This window comes from Nansenia antarctica, assembly GCF_963989245.1.
Source record: "Nansenia antarctica genome assembly, chromosome: 5".
Classification (NCBI taxonomy): Eukaryota; Metazoa; Chordata; class Actinopteri; order Argentiniformes; family Microstomatidae; genus Nansenia; species Nansenia antarctica.
Window position 1 is genome coordinate 62,774,542 of NC_137690.1, and position 18,589 is coordinate 62,793,130.

At 45.3% G+C, this 18,589-nt stretch overlaps 1 protein-coding gene across 1 annotated transcript; it reads left to right on the forward strand.

Moving 5' to 3' along the window:
* Positions 1–73: 73 nt before the first annotated feature.
* Positions 74–16,617, forward strand: LOC308158218 (receptor-type tyrosine-protein phosphatase-like N; the record flags this gene model as incomplete). Its single annotated transcript, XM_080531813.1, has 23 exons — positions 74–149; positions 2,938–2,988; positions 4,174–4,284; positions 4,572–4,674; positions 5,374–5,557; positions 5,707–6,058; positions 6,289–6,432; positions 6,541–6,575; positions 6,893–7,134; positions 7,422–7,508; positions 7,952–8,031; positions 8,129–8,193; positions 11,747–11,956; positions 12,293–12,589; positions 13,125–13,272; positions 13,375–13,448; positions 13,774–13,851; positions 13,949–14,068; positions 14,256–14,422; positions 15,491–15,544; positions 15,759–15,823; positions 16,034–16,107; positions 16,546–16,617. 23 exons carry the CDS (start codon positions 74–76, stop codon positions 16,615–16,617), a joined length of 2,889 nt encoding a protein of 962 aa, XP_080387939.1.
* Positions 16,618–18,589: the final 1,972 nt, after the last annotated feature.

Genomic DNA, 18,589 nt, shown 5'->3' on the forward strand with positions numbered 1-18,589 from the left:
AGCAAGTACCTCTGAGAGACCATGACGGTTTAAACGGGGGCGTTGAACCGGTCTGTCTTTTCTCGGGGATAACATGAGGTCCCCGCGACTATGGCGCGTGCTGTGTGTGATAACCGTGTGTTATCAGATGGTGATGTCAAGCAAATATGGTAAGGGATCTTGCAATTATAGATGCAGGTAACAGGTCTGCTATGGCTGATAGTGAAGTGTCAGCAAAGCCAGCCGGCAGTGCGTAAATCAATGTAATTAATCGTTAAAGAATGCAGTTGACTGAGGAAGTATACTTTAAACTCGTTATTACAGAAACTACTCCTACTGAATCTGCTTGTGTAGCAAATGGTAAAGTAGCACTTATTCATTCAATATGTAATGCATTTCTAAGCATATGAAGGGATTTCATGTATTCGTATATGTTCAGATATGTTAATAATAATAATAATAATAATAATTCATCGTTTTCACATTGCATAGCCTAAGTGGTCTATATTGCGTGAATTGTCGCGTCACCGATATCGCTGTGATACGTGTCTCTTTTGCTTAGTGGGTCGGATGACGGGTTTGGTGAAAAAGGTGTTAGATACATGATTCATCGGCGTAATTCTCCGCAATAACAACTGAAAACGGGCCGAAATTCATACTTTTTCGCAATAGCACTGCACGGGTTGAGGACGCTCTGCCCCTCACTTCTGAAAAACAAGTTACCACACAAGGATTCAGAATATGCTATTTTGATGGTGTCACTTTTTAATTTTTCTACAATTTTAATAATCACGAAAGGGCCAGACAAATATGTAGGCCTAGAGTCTCCTATGTTTCTTTTTGAGTCAACGTGCACCCTGGCAGGCTACACCAAAAGCATCAAATAGCCTAGGGCTATACTATTGAGAATTGCGATAACAGCCACTTTCTTACTTTGTAAGCGGCGGCACGCTGACATGCATGCCCTCTGGCTGGTTAATTTCAATTACTGAAGTTCAAGATCTCGTTGAGTATTGAGTATACTCGCAGTCCGCTACTGCATTATTGGAAATGAGACCCCACCACAATCAAGGCTCGCCCCGTCCGCTCTTTCTTTCAGCACCTTGGAGAGCGACCGCAATAAATCGCAGGCGTGCTGCACTTGTTACGTGTCTGTGAGTTGTTGCTTGTCTATTTGGATAAGCCGTGGGCTGCGGGACATTCAGAAACACATTTGTTTGCCCACTAACCGTAATACGCATTTAAGACGTTCATCACTCGTGAACGTGTGTGCTTCTGCATATACTACAACTTCCCTGTGTGTTGGGATACTGCATTTGATTGCTGGGAGAGAATAGTAGACCTGCTCTGTTAGTTCTGTCTATTGTTTGCCCATTTGTGCAAGTAGCCGGTAATGATATTTAGAGGAAACCGATAATGGCGTACACCCACATCCACATATAGTGCATTGGTATTCTGTCTGGGCTGGCTGACTCATCCATGACGACTTTTACCACGTCAAATGTCTGACGTCAGAGTACCCTAGTTCATACAGCTTCACATGGTCTTAGAAAATAACCCGTGAGCATGTTGTTACCCATAACATGCATTTAATTCGGATTTCGTATATTTTATTTGGTAAACAATTTGATAGATGGCAATAGGATTTACTGGACAAGTATGATCATTTATTCTATGATCAAAAAGGCATCTTCATTGACAACATACTTTTATGTATCAAGTAAGTCAAGTCATTGTATGATCATGAACAGTATTCTCATTATTGTTAAATCCAGAACTGTTGGGATAATGTGAGGTCAGACAGAGAATTGTCATGTGATGTCAGAATATCCTCTGTCTTGACCATCTGTCTGTTGACCTCAGTGGACCAGAACCAAGCTATTCTTATCAAAAGCATTGATCCCCTGGGGGGCACAAAACAGGCTCCAAGCCCCACAGAAAAGAACAGGAAACGCCTACTCACAGTATAACTGAGTTTGGTCCTGGAATTGAATTTATAGAGAAAGAACAAGTGAGTGCACGTGTTTGTATTTGTTCGCAGAGAAGACTTCCTGAAAGGGAACCTCAGTTTTGCCTGTCCAGGGGGGGTGGTGGGGATTCTGGAGTAGGAGTTGGAAGTGTGGTCTTTTAGCTCTGACTCACCCATATTCAGTACATTAGGCACACTGCAGCAACTCCATGTTGCTATGCCACTCACAGTTGAATTATGTTGTCGGGAAACTCATAATTGACTCTCGCAGTGACACTCGATTGACTGTTGCTATACATGGTGATTACTGTGACCATAACACATTAATGCACTAATGACATCACTCACCCTCTATAAAAAGCTTGATACACATTGGAAAAAGTGATACACGGTTGCCTTGGTGTTTGATTGACTGTGACGTCTCTAAGACGCAGGTTGATTGATGTGTCTGTGGCTCAGGGCACCACGCTGTGATGTCTGTGATGGACTGCATCGAGGTGGACATCCCCCCCTGCTAATGTGAGGTCAGAGGATTAGAAATGGAGAGAGGGATGTGTAATGGAAGAGGGGGGGGGGGGGGGTGGGCTTGTTGATTGACTAAAGGGAGACAGCGGGGGAGTGAAGATGAATCATCATAATCAGATCTAGGTGGAGTGCTGGTGATCCATGCTCAGTTTGTCTATACTAAAATCAACATGTGTACGTTTGGGATTTCACATGAATTCTACTATGTTTTCCATTTGATAAACCCTGTAGGCCAGTCTGTCATATACACACAACTACAGTATGCATAAGGCACACAGATAGACAAACACAGGGGTGTGTGTGGGTATACTCTTGTGTGCGGTGTCACATCTGGCCTTGTTTACTCCCCGAGCGGACCGGAGCCCAGCAAAAGGTCATCAATTACCCCCTTCAGACCGATAGGTTGCCTGTGATGTTTAGAGACTTTGATACTGATGCGCTCTCCTCTGCCTTTTTGTTCACAGGCTGTCTGTTTGAAAAGAAACTCTGTCCCGGAGACCAGCTCTGTTCAGATGGTCAGTATGTTGGTGTAACACCATGTCCCTCTCCATCTGCTCATCTGCTGTACCACAGTCCATCTCCCTATAGCACGTTCCACCATTTCTTCTTCTTCTTATTTTTAAAATATGTTTTTAGGGCATTTCTGCTGCTTTTAATGGGATAGAGACAGTAGAGATTGACAGGTGATAGAGAGGAGGGATGAGATGCAGTATATGTCGGCGGCCAGAATCGAACCAGGGACCCTGCGATTACATGGCTGATGCCTTAGTGTGCTACACCGCCAAGCGCCCCACACGTTCCACTATTTAATCAGATAGGGACCAATCCTAACCTTCGCATAATTCATGCAGTGTACCTATGAACATTCAAATCACGTACGCAGACCTCAAGTAAAGCTTCTACCCATAGACAGTAATGAAAATATATATTCAAAACCAAACCAGTACACAAACACTGGACATACACTGGAGACCTACTGTAGCGTATTCCACACAGATCTCTCCCATAACCTCCTCTACAGTTATGTTACCCCTCCCCCTAATAGCCCTCCTTCCTATTCTCTCTATACCATGTCACATGTCACATGTCTGTTTCATAGGCTCTTTGTCCCCCCCACCTCCCATCTGCTCATCACATGGTGTTGACTCTTGCGAGGTCCAGGAGGTCTGCTTCCTCTCACAATCCCACGGAAAGGACTTAATTATTGACGTATTTCTCTGTACACAAAGGCTTTTGTGTTTCCTGTGTTCTAGGCTTGGCACAAGTGTGTGTAGGCTGTGCACTGGACATTATGACCTATGTGTGTGTGTGTGTGTGTGTGTGTGTTTGTGTGTGTGCTCCTGTATGATGTGACACTGTCCCTGAACATATGCCAGGACACAGTGTAAACAGCCTCACTCCATCACCCGCTGTTCTGACCAATCACATCGCTTTCTCGCCGACTCCATGGCAACAGTGACTTCACCACCCTGACGACAGTGTCTCCCCCATGTGTTTATCTGAGAGAGAGAGAGGGAAGGGGAGGCAGCTAGAGAGAGTGAGAAATAGAGAGAGAGATAGAGAAAGGCGATGACTCACCCACATCCACTCACTCTTGAGCACACATTTATGAAATGTACTGTGTGTGTGTGTGTGTGTGTGTGTGTTTTTTTTACATGAGTTTGTGATCTGATCTGTGCTCTGTGCCCTGTGCTCTATAGATGGGCTGTTTGGGCAGTGCCGGGCTTCTCAGCAAGAGCGGGTTCAGTACGAAGTGTCTGTGCCGGTGCTGCATAGACTTCAGGAGGTTTTAAAGGAACTGATGATGCAAGGTGATTTCAGTCACATACGCACTCTGAGTGCAGTTGTCAAAGTTAACCATTACCTTAGTGATGGTCGTAAAGATAAGTGGGATTTAATTATGAGATCTTGTCTGCTACCATGGCAGGTCTATCTAAGGGCAGTGTATACATCATGTTTTCATGTTAATAATAATAATAATAATAATAATACATTAGACTTATATAGCGCTTTTCTAGACACTCAAAGACGCTTTACAAACTGATGTTTCACCTTTGACTACAGTGATTGACTTGTGTGTTGGCCTATCACGGTGTAGGATTGTCCTGGCAGGATGACATCACACAGTATATCATTGGCAAGGAGCTCAGCCGTGTTCCCCTGACCCGGCCATCAACTGGACATGACAACCCTTCATTTCAGTAAGAAGTCATTTGCTACCTCGTCAAATGAGTTTTATAAAAAAGAAAAATTGCAATAAGGAAAACTTGACTTAGATTTTCAGACGAATAGGATAAGATTTGATGACACATGGGCATATAACACTGATAGTGTCCCCTCGTTTCCCATTTTTTCCCCGACACTCCATTGATAAATCACTGGCACTTCTTAGCCAGTGTGTAAATCAACACTGCAGCAGAGACAGTGGCCCACAGAGACTGCAGTCCAACACCGCTGCATTAGAGGCAGGATGAGAATTAGTGGTTGTCCTGCCTGCCAGGGTGACTCCGTATTGTTGTTCTTGAGAGCATAGATATTCTATTTTATTCTGATACCTCCATTCATAGGTGACCGCAGCTGGTGAAACCGGGAACAAGTCGGTAACCGATCATATGTTGACTTTTCTTCTGAAAAATATGAATACATTTCAACCTTTCAACACACTCTCTAATCAAGCCAAGATATTGCAATGCAATGGATTCGGTAAGTCATGCCCACTACTACCTAGTTAGTGCAGAGTAGTGGGAATTACTCACCGAATCCATTGCATTGCAGTGTTGGATCGAGTGTGTCGTTGATTTTCAACAAGGTTGACATTTATTTACATTTTTCAGAATAAAACATTTGGATTGGTTGCCGACTGTTCCCGGTTTCACCAGCTGCTGTCACATATCTCTCAGGTCCTCTGAGCCGTTAGAGAATGCCCCCTCCAAGCAGCTGTATCCCAGCACCAGGGCCAAAGCTGAAGAAGACAAGCCCAACCCAGAGCTGATGCAGCGTTACCTGGACTACATGATAGTTGATCCACCCCAGTCCTCCCTCCACATGCAAACACCACTTCTGGACCCTTACACCTACCGCCAGGTGAGATAATCCACACACACACACACACACACATGCACACGCACACACACACACACACACACACACACACACACTAGCAACGATTGAGTATTTACACTATACGTATATATCTCATCTTGTTGAGGGTGGCTCTGTGTCTATTTAAACAGCAGTATGGTTACCAGGACGATGAGGACCGCTCTCTAAATTCCCTTGACGGAGACGATTTCCCCCGGCCCTCCACTCGCTCTGGAGAGAAAGGACCACACCCGCGGGACAGAGACCGCCAGGTGCTGCAGGACCTGGTCTCCCTCTACCTCTCCTCTCCTGCACAGACAGCCTCCCGCCACAGGGGGGCTGCACCCCTCTCTGCCTCTCCCTTCTACCAGGAGCTGGACTTCCCTCTGGACTACGCCGAGGACTTTGGTGGTACCCAGGAGGCGGAGGCCAGGAAACAGCAGCAGCAGGAACAGGGGCAGAAGAAAACACAGAAGGACTATGGCTCACTGGCTGGGATGGACGGTCAGTTTGTGTTGTGTCAGTTTGTGTTGTGTCAGTTTGTGCATGCCGCTGTGCTGAACTGGGGGTTATCTATGAATAGCTCAGAGACCTCCACCCTCTATCTCCCAGAACCCTGGAGTGTGTGTGTGTGTGTGTGTGTGTGTGTGTGTGTGTGTGTGTGTGTGCATCCGTGTGTAAAATTGTGACTTCTTGCACACTCTATTGCTGACAAAGCTGGCATGTCTGTGCAGATGACTCCCTGCAGAAGCTGGCTCTGCTCCTGGACCATTATGGCATCAACATGAAGGACTTAACCCCTCAACAGCTGGACAGCCTACCTTCAGCACTGAAACAACTGCAGATGGAAAGCGCAGACACAGGCACAGACACAGCAGGTTTGTCACAGCACACTTACACCCCCCCCCCCCCCCCCCTAGTATCATACAATGACAATAATGGTCAGGTATGTATGGTTATGACTGTGTTTCTCATCTGTTATTCAGATAAGTACGGAAACAGTGCTGTCACACGAAAGAAGGTATGTTGAGAATACCTGGTATTTTGTTCTTGCATTTTAAGCAATGGAAATTGCATTTAAAAGTTAGGTTTCGCTATTAGTTGTTTTTGCATCTAGTGGCCAGTAGGTGGCAGCATGCTCACACATTTAGGAAATCGTGGTATTGAGTGAGGCATGTACTTAACTATCATGAACAGTACGAAACACATGAGTATCTAACGTTTCTTACTTTTTCTTATGTTTCTCATAAGATTACTGAGGGGGCCATGACACACAAGGGGGAGAAAGCTCCTGTTCCGGACCCCATCTCTCCTCTTGTTACGATCCCTGGACCCCAGGGATCACCAGATAACCCCCCCACATTTGGAGCCCTCCCGGCCCCCCACGCCACAGAGGGAGCCAGTGTGCAGGAATCAGAATCCACCTCGGTGAAAGGAGAGAACCAGGGGAAGGAAGGACCAGGGGCCTCTGCCTCGGTGAAAGGAGAGAACCAGGGGAAGAAAGGAGCAGGGACCTCCGCCTCGGCAGACAAGGCCACACAAGTGCAGGAGGAATATGGCTACATCGTCACTAACCAAAGGTTATCTTCCTCTCCAAACTGATATTACACATCATGAATTTGTGTGTGTGGATGTGTGTCTTTGTCAGTCTCTGAGTCTGTGAATGTACATGGTCGAATGTAGCCAGGGCTGTGTGTGTGTGTGTGTGTATGTGTGTGTGTGTGTGTGTGTGTGTGTGTGTGCCTGCCTGCGTGCGTGCGTGCATGTGTGCGTGCGTGTGTGTGTGTGTGTGCGTGCGTGCGTGCGTGTGTAACTGTGAGTATGAGTGTGTATGTTTGTGTATGAATGTGTGTGTATTTCTCCTCAGCCCACTCAGTCTGTACGACGGGGTGCGTCTGCTGCAGATCTTGGCTGAGAGGATCCACCTCTCCACTGGATCTTTCATCAACATCAGGTAGGCCCCAGTGATAGCTCAGGGCCAGGGAGAGGCTTCTTACAAGTAGACCTCTCTTGCCTAGGACAGCCCTAGACAAAGCTCAGACCCCCTCCCCCCCCACTCCAACACATACACCCACTGACCCACATCAACCCAACCCCTCACCGTACCCTCTACTGCCTGACCTCCCCACCCCTTGCCTTTTAACCTCCTCCTCAGAGACAGGTGTGGTGTGGAGATGGAACTGCTGTAAGATCAAGATCGAGCAACCATCTCCCACAATATACAAGACAAAGTTGGTTGATTGTTATTGATCCTGTATATGGGGATTCACCCTCAAGTTCTAAAAAAAAAAAAAGGCCCATGCCTCCGTACTGCTGCCCTCTCTCTCTCTCTCTCCTGACTGGACCAGGCTACATCCGATGCTTTATAGGCATGTTCCTGTCTGTTGTCTTTTACAGCGTGGTGGGGCCCGCGTTGACCTTCCGAATCCGACCCAACAACCAGAACTTGAGCGCTGATGACGTGGCAGAAAAAGCTGGTACGTGGCAGAGATACACGGGTCAGATTGGTGCCATTGATACATTGAACATGTTCTGTTCTGTGAAAACCGATACAATATCAACTTTTCTCTTCAGTCGCAGAGAAGACGTTTCTTGAGTCTGAAACAGACCTGAAGATTCTACAGACAGGTGTTGGTCAGGTGGGCTATGTGTGTGTTATTTCTTTGTGTGTGTGTGTGTGTGTGTGTGTGTGTGTGTGTGTGTGTGTGTGTGTGCGTGCGTGCGTGTGTGCGTGTGCGCGTGCGTGCGTGTGTGCGTGCGTGTGTGCGTGCGTGCGTCCCACTTTGAGTTATACAAATATAGCTTTTTTTCATCCGATTATATTGTGAGTATATTTCAGAGCAACTTTCCGCCGATCCAACTGTTCATAATAAATCCACGAATAAATCCGCGATCCAACCCCGTGTCCCCTCGCTCCTTTTTCTGTCGGTACCCTTGTTTTCCCCCACTACCATCATGCCATCCGCTGCGTGCGGTGTCTCCATGGCTACCAGTACGTAACCCTCCTCCCTGTGATATGACAGCTACTGCGATCGAACCAACCGGGGCGCGAATTTGCGGAACCTAGGGTGGTAGGGGGAGGCAGGGCAACCAATCAGGTAGCGGTATTGCCCTGCCTCCCCCTACCATCCTAGGTTTCGCAAATTCGCAACCGGCGAGGCGCGCCCGAAAGAAAGAAAAGCTTCTTCTCCCACCTCTTCTGTCTCTTTGAGTCACGCGCTCCACCTCGCTGGGTCGGTTCATTTCACATGACGATGGCCTTGTCTTATCGGTGCCGCCAAAATTCTACCGCAAACGCTCCCATGCATGTGTTCTATAATATAAATCGCCTTATGCAACGCAGAGAGATATCGTCCTCTCCTTCTCATCCCAGTCCATTCGTCTGTCTCTGCCCCTGAACCAGACATGCATGCCGACGGTGACACGGACATTGGATATGTAGCCTATTTCTTTGGTGAGTGTAAACTCATATTACCTACTCTCAGTAGCCTAATGATTTGATTTCGTTTTTAGATCGTCCCGGAAAAATATTTCATGATATTAACCCGTGATGTTTTAGATCATTGATCATTTATCCCCAGAAAGGCCTTATCTTTTCTTAAGGCTAGACTGTATTACTTTTTTAGTCCGGTTTCCCCCAGATAAGGTTTTAAGCCTATCCTGGATTAAATCACACTTTCGATGTAGAATCTCCGATGCTTTTTAGTCTAGGAATAATAGGCTTAAGCCTTGTCTGTGAAACCGGCCCGTTATGTCTTAGCCTACTTTATCTGCGATTTGCAGTTAGACTGTTATAGCCAAGCATATTGTTATTTATTAACAAACAAACAAACTCGCATAGAAACGTTAGCCTTATTAAACAGGTTTTAACGGTATCGCGGAGTCACTCTTAGATGCCCCGTGGTCTGTGGGTTTGGCACATGAATCATTGACAAAGATGTGCTTGATCAAAGAGTTTGTAAACAACGTAGTCATTCAATCTTGCACAACAAACAATATTCATGCCTATCGGATTCCCTAAATATTCCCTATTCCTATTTTTGAAGCCTTTATGAACACAATAGTAGCCAAGTTACTGCCATATACATGCATGCATGGTTGTACACTTGCACAATGCAATAATTAAAAAAAACGTACATTAGCAGGAGTTTCCAAAATGTTTTCTCTATTTTTCAGTGTTTTTGTCTTTTTATCAAATGTAGAGGTTATTTCGATTTTCTCAGGGGACCACAAGTTAAGGAACTGCTGCATTGAACTATGCACAGTGTAGATATTTGAGAGGAATTACTAGTTACTACACAACTATATCCATGTTGTGCAACATGTAGGTTACATACCACACACGCACACACACACACACACACACACACACACACACACACACACAGTCCCACCTCAGAGCTGCATCCCCTTGCGTCAGGTCTTTATACTCTGATCCACAAACCGGTCATTCTTTTCTTTCCCATTTCTCTCTCACCCCTTATTTTTGCTCTCCTATCTCCCCCTTTTAGGGCCCCTTTTAGAATAGCAGGTGAAGCACACCCCCACCCCCCCTAAATTGTCCTAGACTAGCTCCACCTCCCACACCCCAAATCCAACAGCACATTCCAGGGGCCTCTTGAGAGGAAAGAGAGGTCAGGAGGGCAAGACAGGCAACTGTTCTACCAAGGAGAGATGAAAGATAGTGGGGATGATTGGGTGCAGGGCCGGTCCTAGGCTTAGGCGAACTAGGCGGTTGCCTAGGGCGCCAAATGCCCCCCCCAAAACATTTTTTTTTACACATTTCAATAATTTTGTCTCTATGAATTTCACGTCTCTATGAAAATATGTCTAAGCCTACTGTCTATTTTTGTCTTGAAACCATTGTTGTCCTTATTTTTACTGTTGAATGTGTGGGTGATGATGAGGCAGTACTGGTGGCTTAATGTGGTGGTGGTGGTGGTGGCGCCCCTAAAACAAAATTTTTTGGGGGGGGGCATCAAATCATACTCTCGCCTAGGGCACCTAAATGCCTAGGACCGGCCCTGATTGGGTGGTCATGCTGAAGTCGATTTTTCTCATCCATATCTCTGAAAGTGCAATCTTAGTTTCTCTTCACTCTTCTGACCCACCACGATGGACGGGTTTTATACCGGCAATGTAGTGTTGCCACAAGCCACACGTTCATCTCTGGGTCTGTTTGCGGAGAAGTGTGGTCGTTGTCCCTCTTCATCCTCTTCTTTTCTCTGTGGCCCATGCTTTTCTTTTCATTGTACTATAGCTGGATAAAAGAAGTCCCCCTGTAAATGAAGAGTGTGTGTGTGTGTGTGTGTGTGTGTGTGTGTGTGTGTGTGTGTGTGTCTGTCTGTGTGTGTGTGTGTGTGTGTGTGTGTGTGTGTGTGTGTGTGTGTGTGTTTGTGTGTGTATATACTGTACAATATTTGTAGAGATTGTAAGGGTCTGTGGGGAGAGTACAGAATTCAAATTCTGTTCATTATTACCGTACATAACATCTCGATATACGATAATATTGGTCATTGCTTAAGTGTGGTGGAGACCAGACAGAGTGAGCAGAAATGACTTAACTGCAGCACATAGAGTGCATGTTGGATGTTGTAAATAGTCTGGTGAAACAAAGACATATGGGCCGTGACCGAAAGCTCATACTGTCTGCTGTAAACTGTCTGCATACTAAGAATAATACATGCTATGAAGAGCCTACTGTGTAGTAGAATCTATGCAGTAAGCGACACATTTCCAACATACTACACCTCGTACTGAGAAACCGTCATGCGAAGCTTAACCATTTTTGTTCATGGTAATGGGTGGGTCAATTTTGCTACTGCCCGTCTCCCTTACCTGCTCCTTTGAATTGTGGGATTGAAATCCGAGAGGCCTCCTGAATAACGTGCAGTGAATTCATACTACATGGAAAGGCAAATATACATATTATACATAATACATTTCGGTCCATTTTGGCCTACTACGGTTTCAGTATTTCACACAAGTTATTGATAGTCAGTAACTAACTACAGGTAAACATTTTACATTCATCATTAGTTCAATAATGTTGACTTTTTTCATTCATTTTATTTTCAGTGTTACCTTTTTCTTGGCAGTGATTCATCCATTACTCTCTTGTCTCCCCCTCACCACCATTTCTCTCTCTCTCTCTCTCTCTCTCTCTCTCTGTGTGTGTCTCTCTCTCTCCAGAGAAGTGATGGGCGGGGGTTGCCCCAGGCTACCCGGGTCCCAGATGGCTCTCGTTGGGTGTTCATGACCTTGGTTGGCGTGGCCTGTGTGGGGGTGGTCATGGTGGCAGCGATGACCATTGCTTACCTGCGCCACCATACCAACCGGCTGGCCTCTGAGAAACTGGGTTTGGGGCCAGAGGGGGGTAGCATCACTCACCAGGAGTACCAGGTAGGACACCCTGCTGTAACACAACCCTCCTTACCCAGCTCTCACTCTTTGCTCATTTACTAAGCATGACTTAATGGGCTTAATGTCGGTTTCACAGACAAGGCTTGAGCCTGATCCTAGACTGAAAAGCATCTTCAGTGGAGATTTTACATTGAAAGTGTGATTTAGTCCAGGCCTAGGCTTCAACCTTGTCTGTGAAACCGGCCCCATATACAGTATACAGTATGTATTTGAAGAAACCTGTGCTGATTGATAACTTTCGAGAACTATGCAACAGCGATTGTATCTGTGGGAAGCACACTTAAGTGTCTGTTCGCTTCTCTCTGATTCTTCCAGGACCTCTGCCGTCAGCACATGGCAGGCAAGGGGGCCTTCGGGCGTCTTGAGGGTGCAGGAGCAGGGGGAGGTGGTGGAGCTGTTACTGGGGCAGGAGGAGGAGGAGGGGGGGGTGGGGGAGGAGGAGGAGGAGGGGGAGCGGTAGGAGGTGGGACAGACACATCCCGGGTAAGCAGCGTGTCGTCCCAGTTCAGCGACGCTGCACAACCCAGCCCCAGCTCCCACAGCAGCACCCCCTCCTGGTGTGAGGAGCCAGCCCAGTCTAACATGGACATCTCCACTGGTCACATGATCCTGGTCAGTACCTAAGAGATCACAGACACCAGGCTCTGAACGACTGTTGTGATATACTGTACCATGTGACTGTTTCACTGATAAGACCGAAAGTGTGCATACTTTTGTCCTGGTTTATTGTGTCACAGCTCACAATTCCTATCCCACAATCAGTCCTTGGCAATGTTACATGCAAGCCACTAGTCACTATGACAAAGCATGTTTTTAACCCAAAACATTAACAGAGAAATGTGGACATAACTGACAGCCACATTCAGTACTCCAGAATCCTAACTCGAGATCCACGCCTGTAACTCAGATGTTCGCTTAAGTCTTGCGGTGATGTCAACGGGAAATGTGTGCGATGACTCCAGTGACCCACACGGATCTTGAGTTAGGATTCCACCCACGGTGAACGACAGAGAGCGAATTGCAGATGCTTTTAACGAGTAGATGGATGTAAATGAGCAATGATCCGTAGTTGTCGAGTTATCTTGGTGAAAATACAGGAGGGAAACATCTTGTTTCATTCAAAGAGTGTCCATGTCCTCCTCCCCAGGCCTACATGGAGGACCACCTGAAGAATAAGGACCGTCTGTTGAAGGAGTGGGAGGCGCTGTGCTCCTACCAGGCTGAGCCCAGCACTGTGTCTGTGGCCCAAAGCGAGACCAACCTGAAGAAGAATCGCTGCCCGGACTCGGTGCCCTGTAAGTCCTCCTCACCTTCTTTCATTATCTTCCCTGATCCTTCTTCTTTCCCTCCCCCTGATCCTAGGTAAAGCGGATGTTTTTTCTCTCTTTGTTCTTCAGACGATCACTCAAGGGTGAAGCTGAAGGCTGAGATTAACCCCTCCAGGACAGACTATATCAACGCCAGCACCATAGTAAGCCACCCACGAGTCCTGTAATCCCTGTCTCTCTACTGTTGTCATGGTATCCATCTAATTCATTCCATTAAGGTCCGTAGATCCCACCCCGAAGCTCTCTCTATAGAACGTTCTGGTCCCAACCCTTGGTCCAACCGTCACTGACCCTCCATTGATCAAACCGAGACACTGGGTGGATCTCGTTGTAGAATCCTCCGGCAACCCCCGTGAATTACTCTAGCCGGTGAATGGAGCCATTACCATGGAGACTAGTGTCCAATGGCGCCATCTATTGTGGAGGCAGGAGCTGACCCCCCTGACCTTTCCCCTTTGTGACCCTTAGATCGAGCATGACCCACGGATGCCAGCTTACATCGCCACCCAAGGACCCCTGTCACACACTATCTCCGACTTCTGGCAGGTCAGTCACTCTATATGAGTGGGTGCATCATTTTTTAACGTAAAGCTTTATTGGCTGTCCATCCTAAATGAATGTTCGTGACTGTGTTGCTCTGTAGATGGTGTGGGAGAATGGCTGCACTGTGATAGTGATGATGACTGCGCTCGTTGAGGATGGAGTGAAACAGTGTGATCGCTACTGGCCTGATGAGGGCTCCTCCCTCTACCACATCTATGAGGTCAGTAGGGCAGGTGCTGTGTGTGTGTGCGTGTGTGTGTGTGTGTGCGTGTGTGTGTGTGTGTGTGTGTGTGTGTGTGTGTGTGTGAGTGTGTGTGTGTATGTATGTATGTATGTCTGTGTGCATGTGCGTGCGTGAGTGTGTGTGTGTGTGTGACCCCCCTGACTATGTTCTGTGGGTGTCTTAGGTGAACCTTGTGTCGGAGCACATCTGGTGTAATGACTTCCTGGTGCGTAGTTTCTACCTGAAGAACGTCCAGACCCAAGAGACCCGCACACTCACCCAGTTCCACTTCCTGAGCTGGCCTGCTCAAGGCATCCCGACCTCAACTCGACCCCTACTGGACTTCCGCAGGTACTGCATGAACATTGAACGCCGATCACAAGGCTACACACATCCTATATGGAATTGTACCGATTAGAGGTTTGGAATACTTGTTTTTATACATCACCTGATATATCAGCTGCTCTCTTGTTTGTCCAACTCTTTCTCTCACTCTTTAACAGTGCCAGTCTAGACAGCTATATCTATCCCTGTCTATCCACCCTTTGATTTAAATTCCATTTTTCTCCTTTCTTTGCAGTCTCCTTTCATTCTAAAAGTAGACACGTTTATGGGATTGTCAAAGCTCTTCCTTTACTCTGTGCCTCTCTCTATCTCATTCCCACTCTATTTCATCCTCCTTTTCTTGCTTGTCATCCTCTTTCCCTCTTTAAATTCCTATATTCTGTCCTTATCTCTCTCAGACACACTCCCTCTGTTCCTCTTCTGTCTGCCTCTCTCAAATCTTGCGCGATGGAGGTCAGCGGGGCCCAATGATTTTGCATATCTGTCTGTGTCATTTTTGTGATTTGCAGCTAGTAGTCTGGGTCCAGTTGCATAGTCACAAAAATGATCATGGACAGGTGTGGCTGCAGCAGGAGGTCCATCGCCTTATACCTTGCCCCCTTCTCTTTCTCTTTCTCTCTCTCTCTCTCTCTTTCTCCCTACCCCTCTCACCCTCTTTTCTCTTCCTTCTCATGAACTTCATGAACCTCTGACAATTCAGAGGTCCTCCTTATTCAGGGATGACTGTTAACTCCTTATAAGTTAAGTTTTCAATAAACAGAGTTTCAAACAGTGACGTTTTCCTCCACTTCTGATTTCGATGGCCACTTATCCTAGACCTGTTGATCTTGAAACTGAATCCAAACGTGAGAGTCTGTGTGCGTCGTCACGCCTTTATGTCGTTGGGATATTTCACCACATTGGAGTTCTGTGCACAAATAGATCAATTTAGGATTCAGTCCGAAATGAGCAGACTGATGCAATCAATTTAAACTAACCCTCTTTTGCTGTCCTCACAGGTTGTCTCTAGTTTTTCAGGTCAATATTCCCATATGTTTTCTTCCTATCTCCCCCTCTCTGCACCTCTGTCCATAGGAAGGTGAATAAGTGCTACAGAGGCAGATCCTGTCCTATCATTGTGCACTGCAGGTAAATCCATGCATGCAGTACCACCTTTCTCCATGTGGGGGTAGACACACCATGTGTTTTGGTTTATTCAGACACTATGGCGTGACAGTGACATCATGAGACGATGCAGATGAGCTTTTGGATATATACGATCAGGGAGTTGTACCTTGTTCACTCTGTTTAGTACTGTTAAGAAGGTGGTGTGTTCTAAGCAGAAGTGTTGTCTTTCACACAGTGATGGTACAGGTCGGACTGGCACTTACATCCTCATTGACATGGTTCTGAACCGCATGGCCAAAGGTGAGAAGTGAACTATGAAAGAATCTCAGAATGCACACTATGCAATTCATATTTATATTCATTTATATTTATATTTTTTTATATGTATATTTGCGTGCATGTGTGTGTGTGTGTGTGTGTGTGTGTGTGTGTGTGTGTGTGTGTGTGTATAATTGCACATGTGAATGTGTTTTTGGCATTGGAGTGAAGTTACAAAATGTTTTATTTCAGGAGTGAAAGAGATTGACATTGCTGCTACTCTGGAACACGTCCGTGACCAGAGACCAGGAATGGTGCGCACCAAGGTATGGACATGAAGACATCTCCATAAGAGAAGATGATATCTATATCAACATGTGCAGTAAACATGTTGTCCCCCACGATTGAAGTAGCGCCCCTCCTTGTGTGAATTGGTGATTGAAAAGTTACAGGAATGTGTAGTGTGTATTTGATTCATTGCTTAGCTTTGTTTTTATTTCAAAGGCAAAGACGTTAGGCGATAGGCTACACTCCTACAGCTGCATTCACAATGAGATTGAATCAGTGTCATTTTGTAAATGCCGCATCATTCACCCAAATGTCAGAAATGATCACAGTGGTGACGGATATAAAGCGTGTGACAGAGACAAATCCATAGTCTGATTGCATCTTGGGGGACAATAAGAAACTCATTGCATCGTGTAACTCTTAAGTAGATACATTCCTAACCATGATATTATTAATATCTACTTTTCTTTCAACAGGACCAGTTTGAATTTGCCCTGACAGCTGTGGCAGAAGAGGTTAATGCGATCCTGAAAGCCCTGCCCCAGTGAAACCACGGCGATCCAGACCTGCCCACCTGTACCTCACTCTCCACTCAATACCCCTCCCTCCCTTGCACATGGAATTGTATCTTAAACCATCAACTGTGTCTTACCTTGCCTTTTCTCTACAGAATCATGAAGAATGACCAAGCTGTTCTTTGTGCTTTTCCTCCCCTTTGGATGATGCCTTCAATTTCTTGCTACTCTCTGTAGACAAAGGCCCCCTTTCTCGTAACGAGTGATTTCTGCCATCTTCTGTAAGGCCTCTGACAGGGTTCTATTGTGAGCTGTTTCCAAGTTGTGTCAAGCTGCGTCAAGCTTTTCTGTCTCTCAATGATTCATATTGTAATTTGAACGTTTTACATCAGTGGGAATTACCTATGAGAGATAATGCCATAACAAAGGTTTTAGACGTTGTCTTGTTTAGAAAACAAGGGTGTGAGTTGAGAGTTGCCAGCAAGCACTCTCTAACTCTCCTTGCCCTTCAGAGTGTGATGTTTACATAGCCCACTGTTCTGTTTAAATCTGTTCATTCACCTACTTTGTTCTCTCATTACTAACACTTGGAAAAAAATTACTAACCTTTGAGTCACCGTCTTCTCTTCCTGTGTGCCATTGAGATAATTGTAAATGATTCATTAAATTATTGTTGTATACCTCAAGCAAATCAGAAAAATAAACAAAAAATCTTACAGTATGAAAAATGCCTATTTTGTAACTTTGTGTGACAATTAATAAACCCTTTCGTGATATGTGCTGCAAAAAGTGGTGTCTTTCTCTGAAATCTATTATATCAATGTCCAATCTATGTTATTTACAATTGTTATATACAATGTTTTCACAGTGGTTTTTCATATAATATGGAAATATTACAGAACAAAGTATATACAATTTAAAAGATTATAAAAGTCAGACCAGCACCATTATGCAGTCCAGCAGTCTTTCATCTGGGTAATTAGGGTAGCCTATTCGAATTAGAAACCCTTTAAAACACAAATCATACATTGAGAGGATTACATGTTTCCAGAAATAAGTTCAATATAATGTATGGTTACTTTATTCATGTTGACTATTTCTAAATCCTGAAACAAGTTTAACGTGGGCGCTTTTATTTGGAAGTAATACTCATTTCCATACACCGGATGTAGCCTAGGTGGTGATGTTGCCAGTGTGATATAGATCGTACTTGTTCTTCAAAGGTAAACAAACAAAAAATCAAAATACATCTTCGACAACTTGTAGAAGAGTACAATAGAGCCCTTGTAGAGATCATAGAATATAGAATAATAATATACTATATTATATTATCTATGGTAGAGATGTGGAGAGAAAAATGTGCGAAGAAGTGGTTCATGTTGCTAGGTTACCAGATACATCGCGTTAGCTGGCAAGCTAGTTAGCAACGAGTAATCATTAATATTCTAACACGAATTTCTATGCTAGTAACATAGTAGCTCGTTAGCATCAGGGGCAACATACATAACAACGCTGTGTTATTTTATATATCACACTTTTTATATAAAGAAATGGTACTGCTGTCACTGCTCTCCTCCGCACCAGTGGATTTTGTCCGCCATTAAAGTTCGTGTTAACCTGCATTCAAATGAATGATTCCAATATAATTGGATTCCATCATCTTCCCCGATGACAGATTATGTTTTTTTTGTTCTAGCATACTGCTTCTTCTCTGCACCCTTTATCAAATCCTTGTACTATCTTGATTGTAGTTAGTTAGGGCTGTGTTAGAACATAAGGCAGGGTGGGTTAATCACACAGAAGGAAAAACAAAGGGACACTTGTTTTCTCACTCACGTCCTCCAGACTGGGTGTGGTCTGTGGTGTAATCAGCAACATGACTTTATCCTGCAATGAAGGTCAACGTGGGATTTCACATCAGAACGTCATGCAACAACCATACCACTCATGCATCTCTAATCTCCTCATGGTAGCAGTGAACACATGAATAAGAGGATTATGAGGT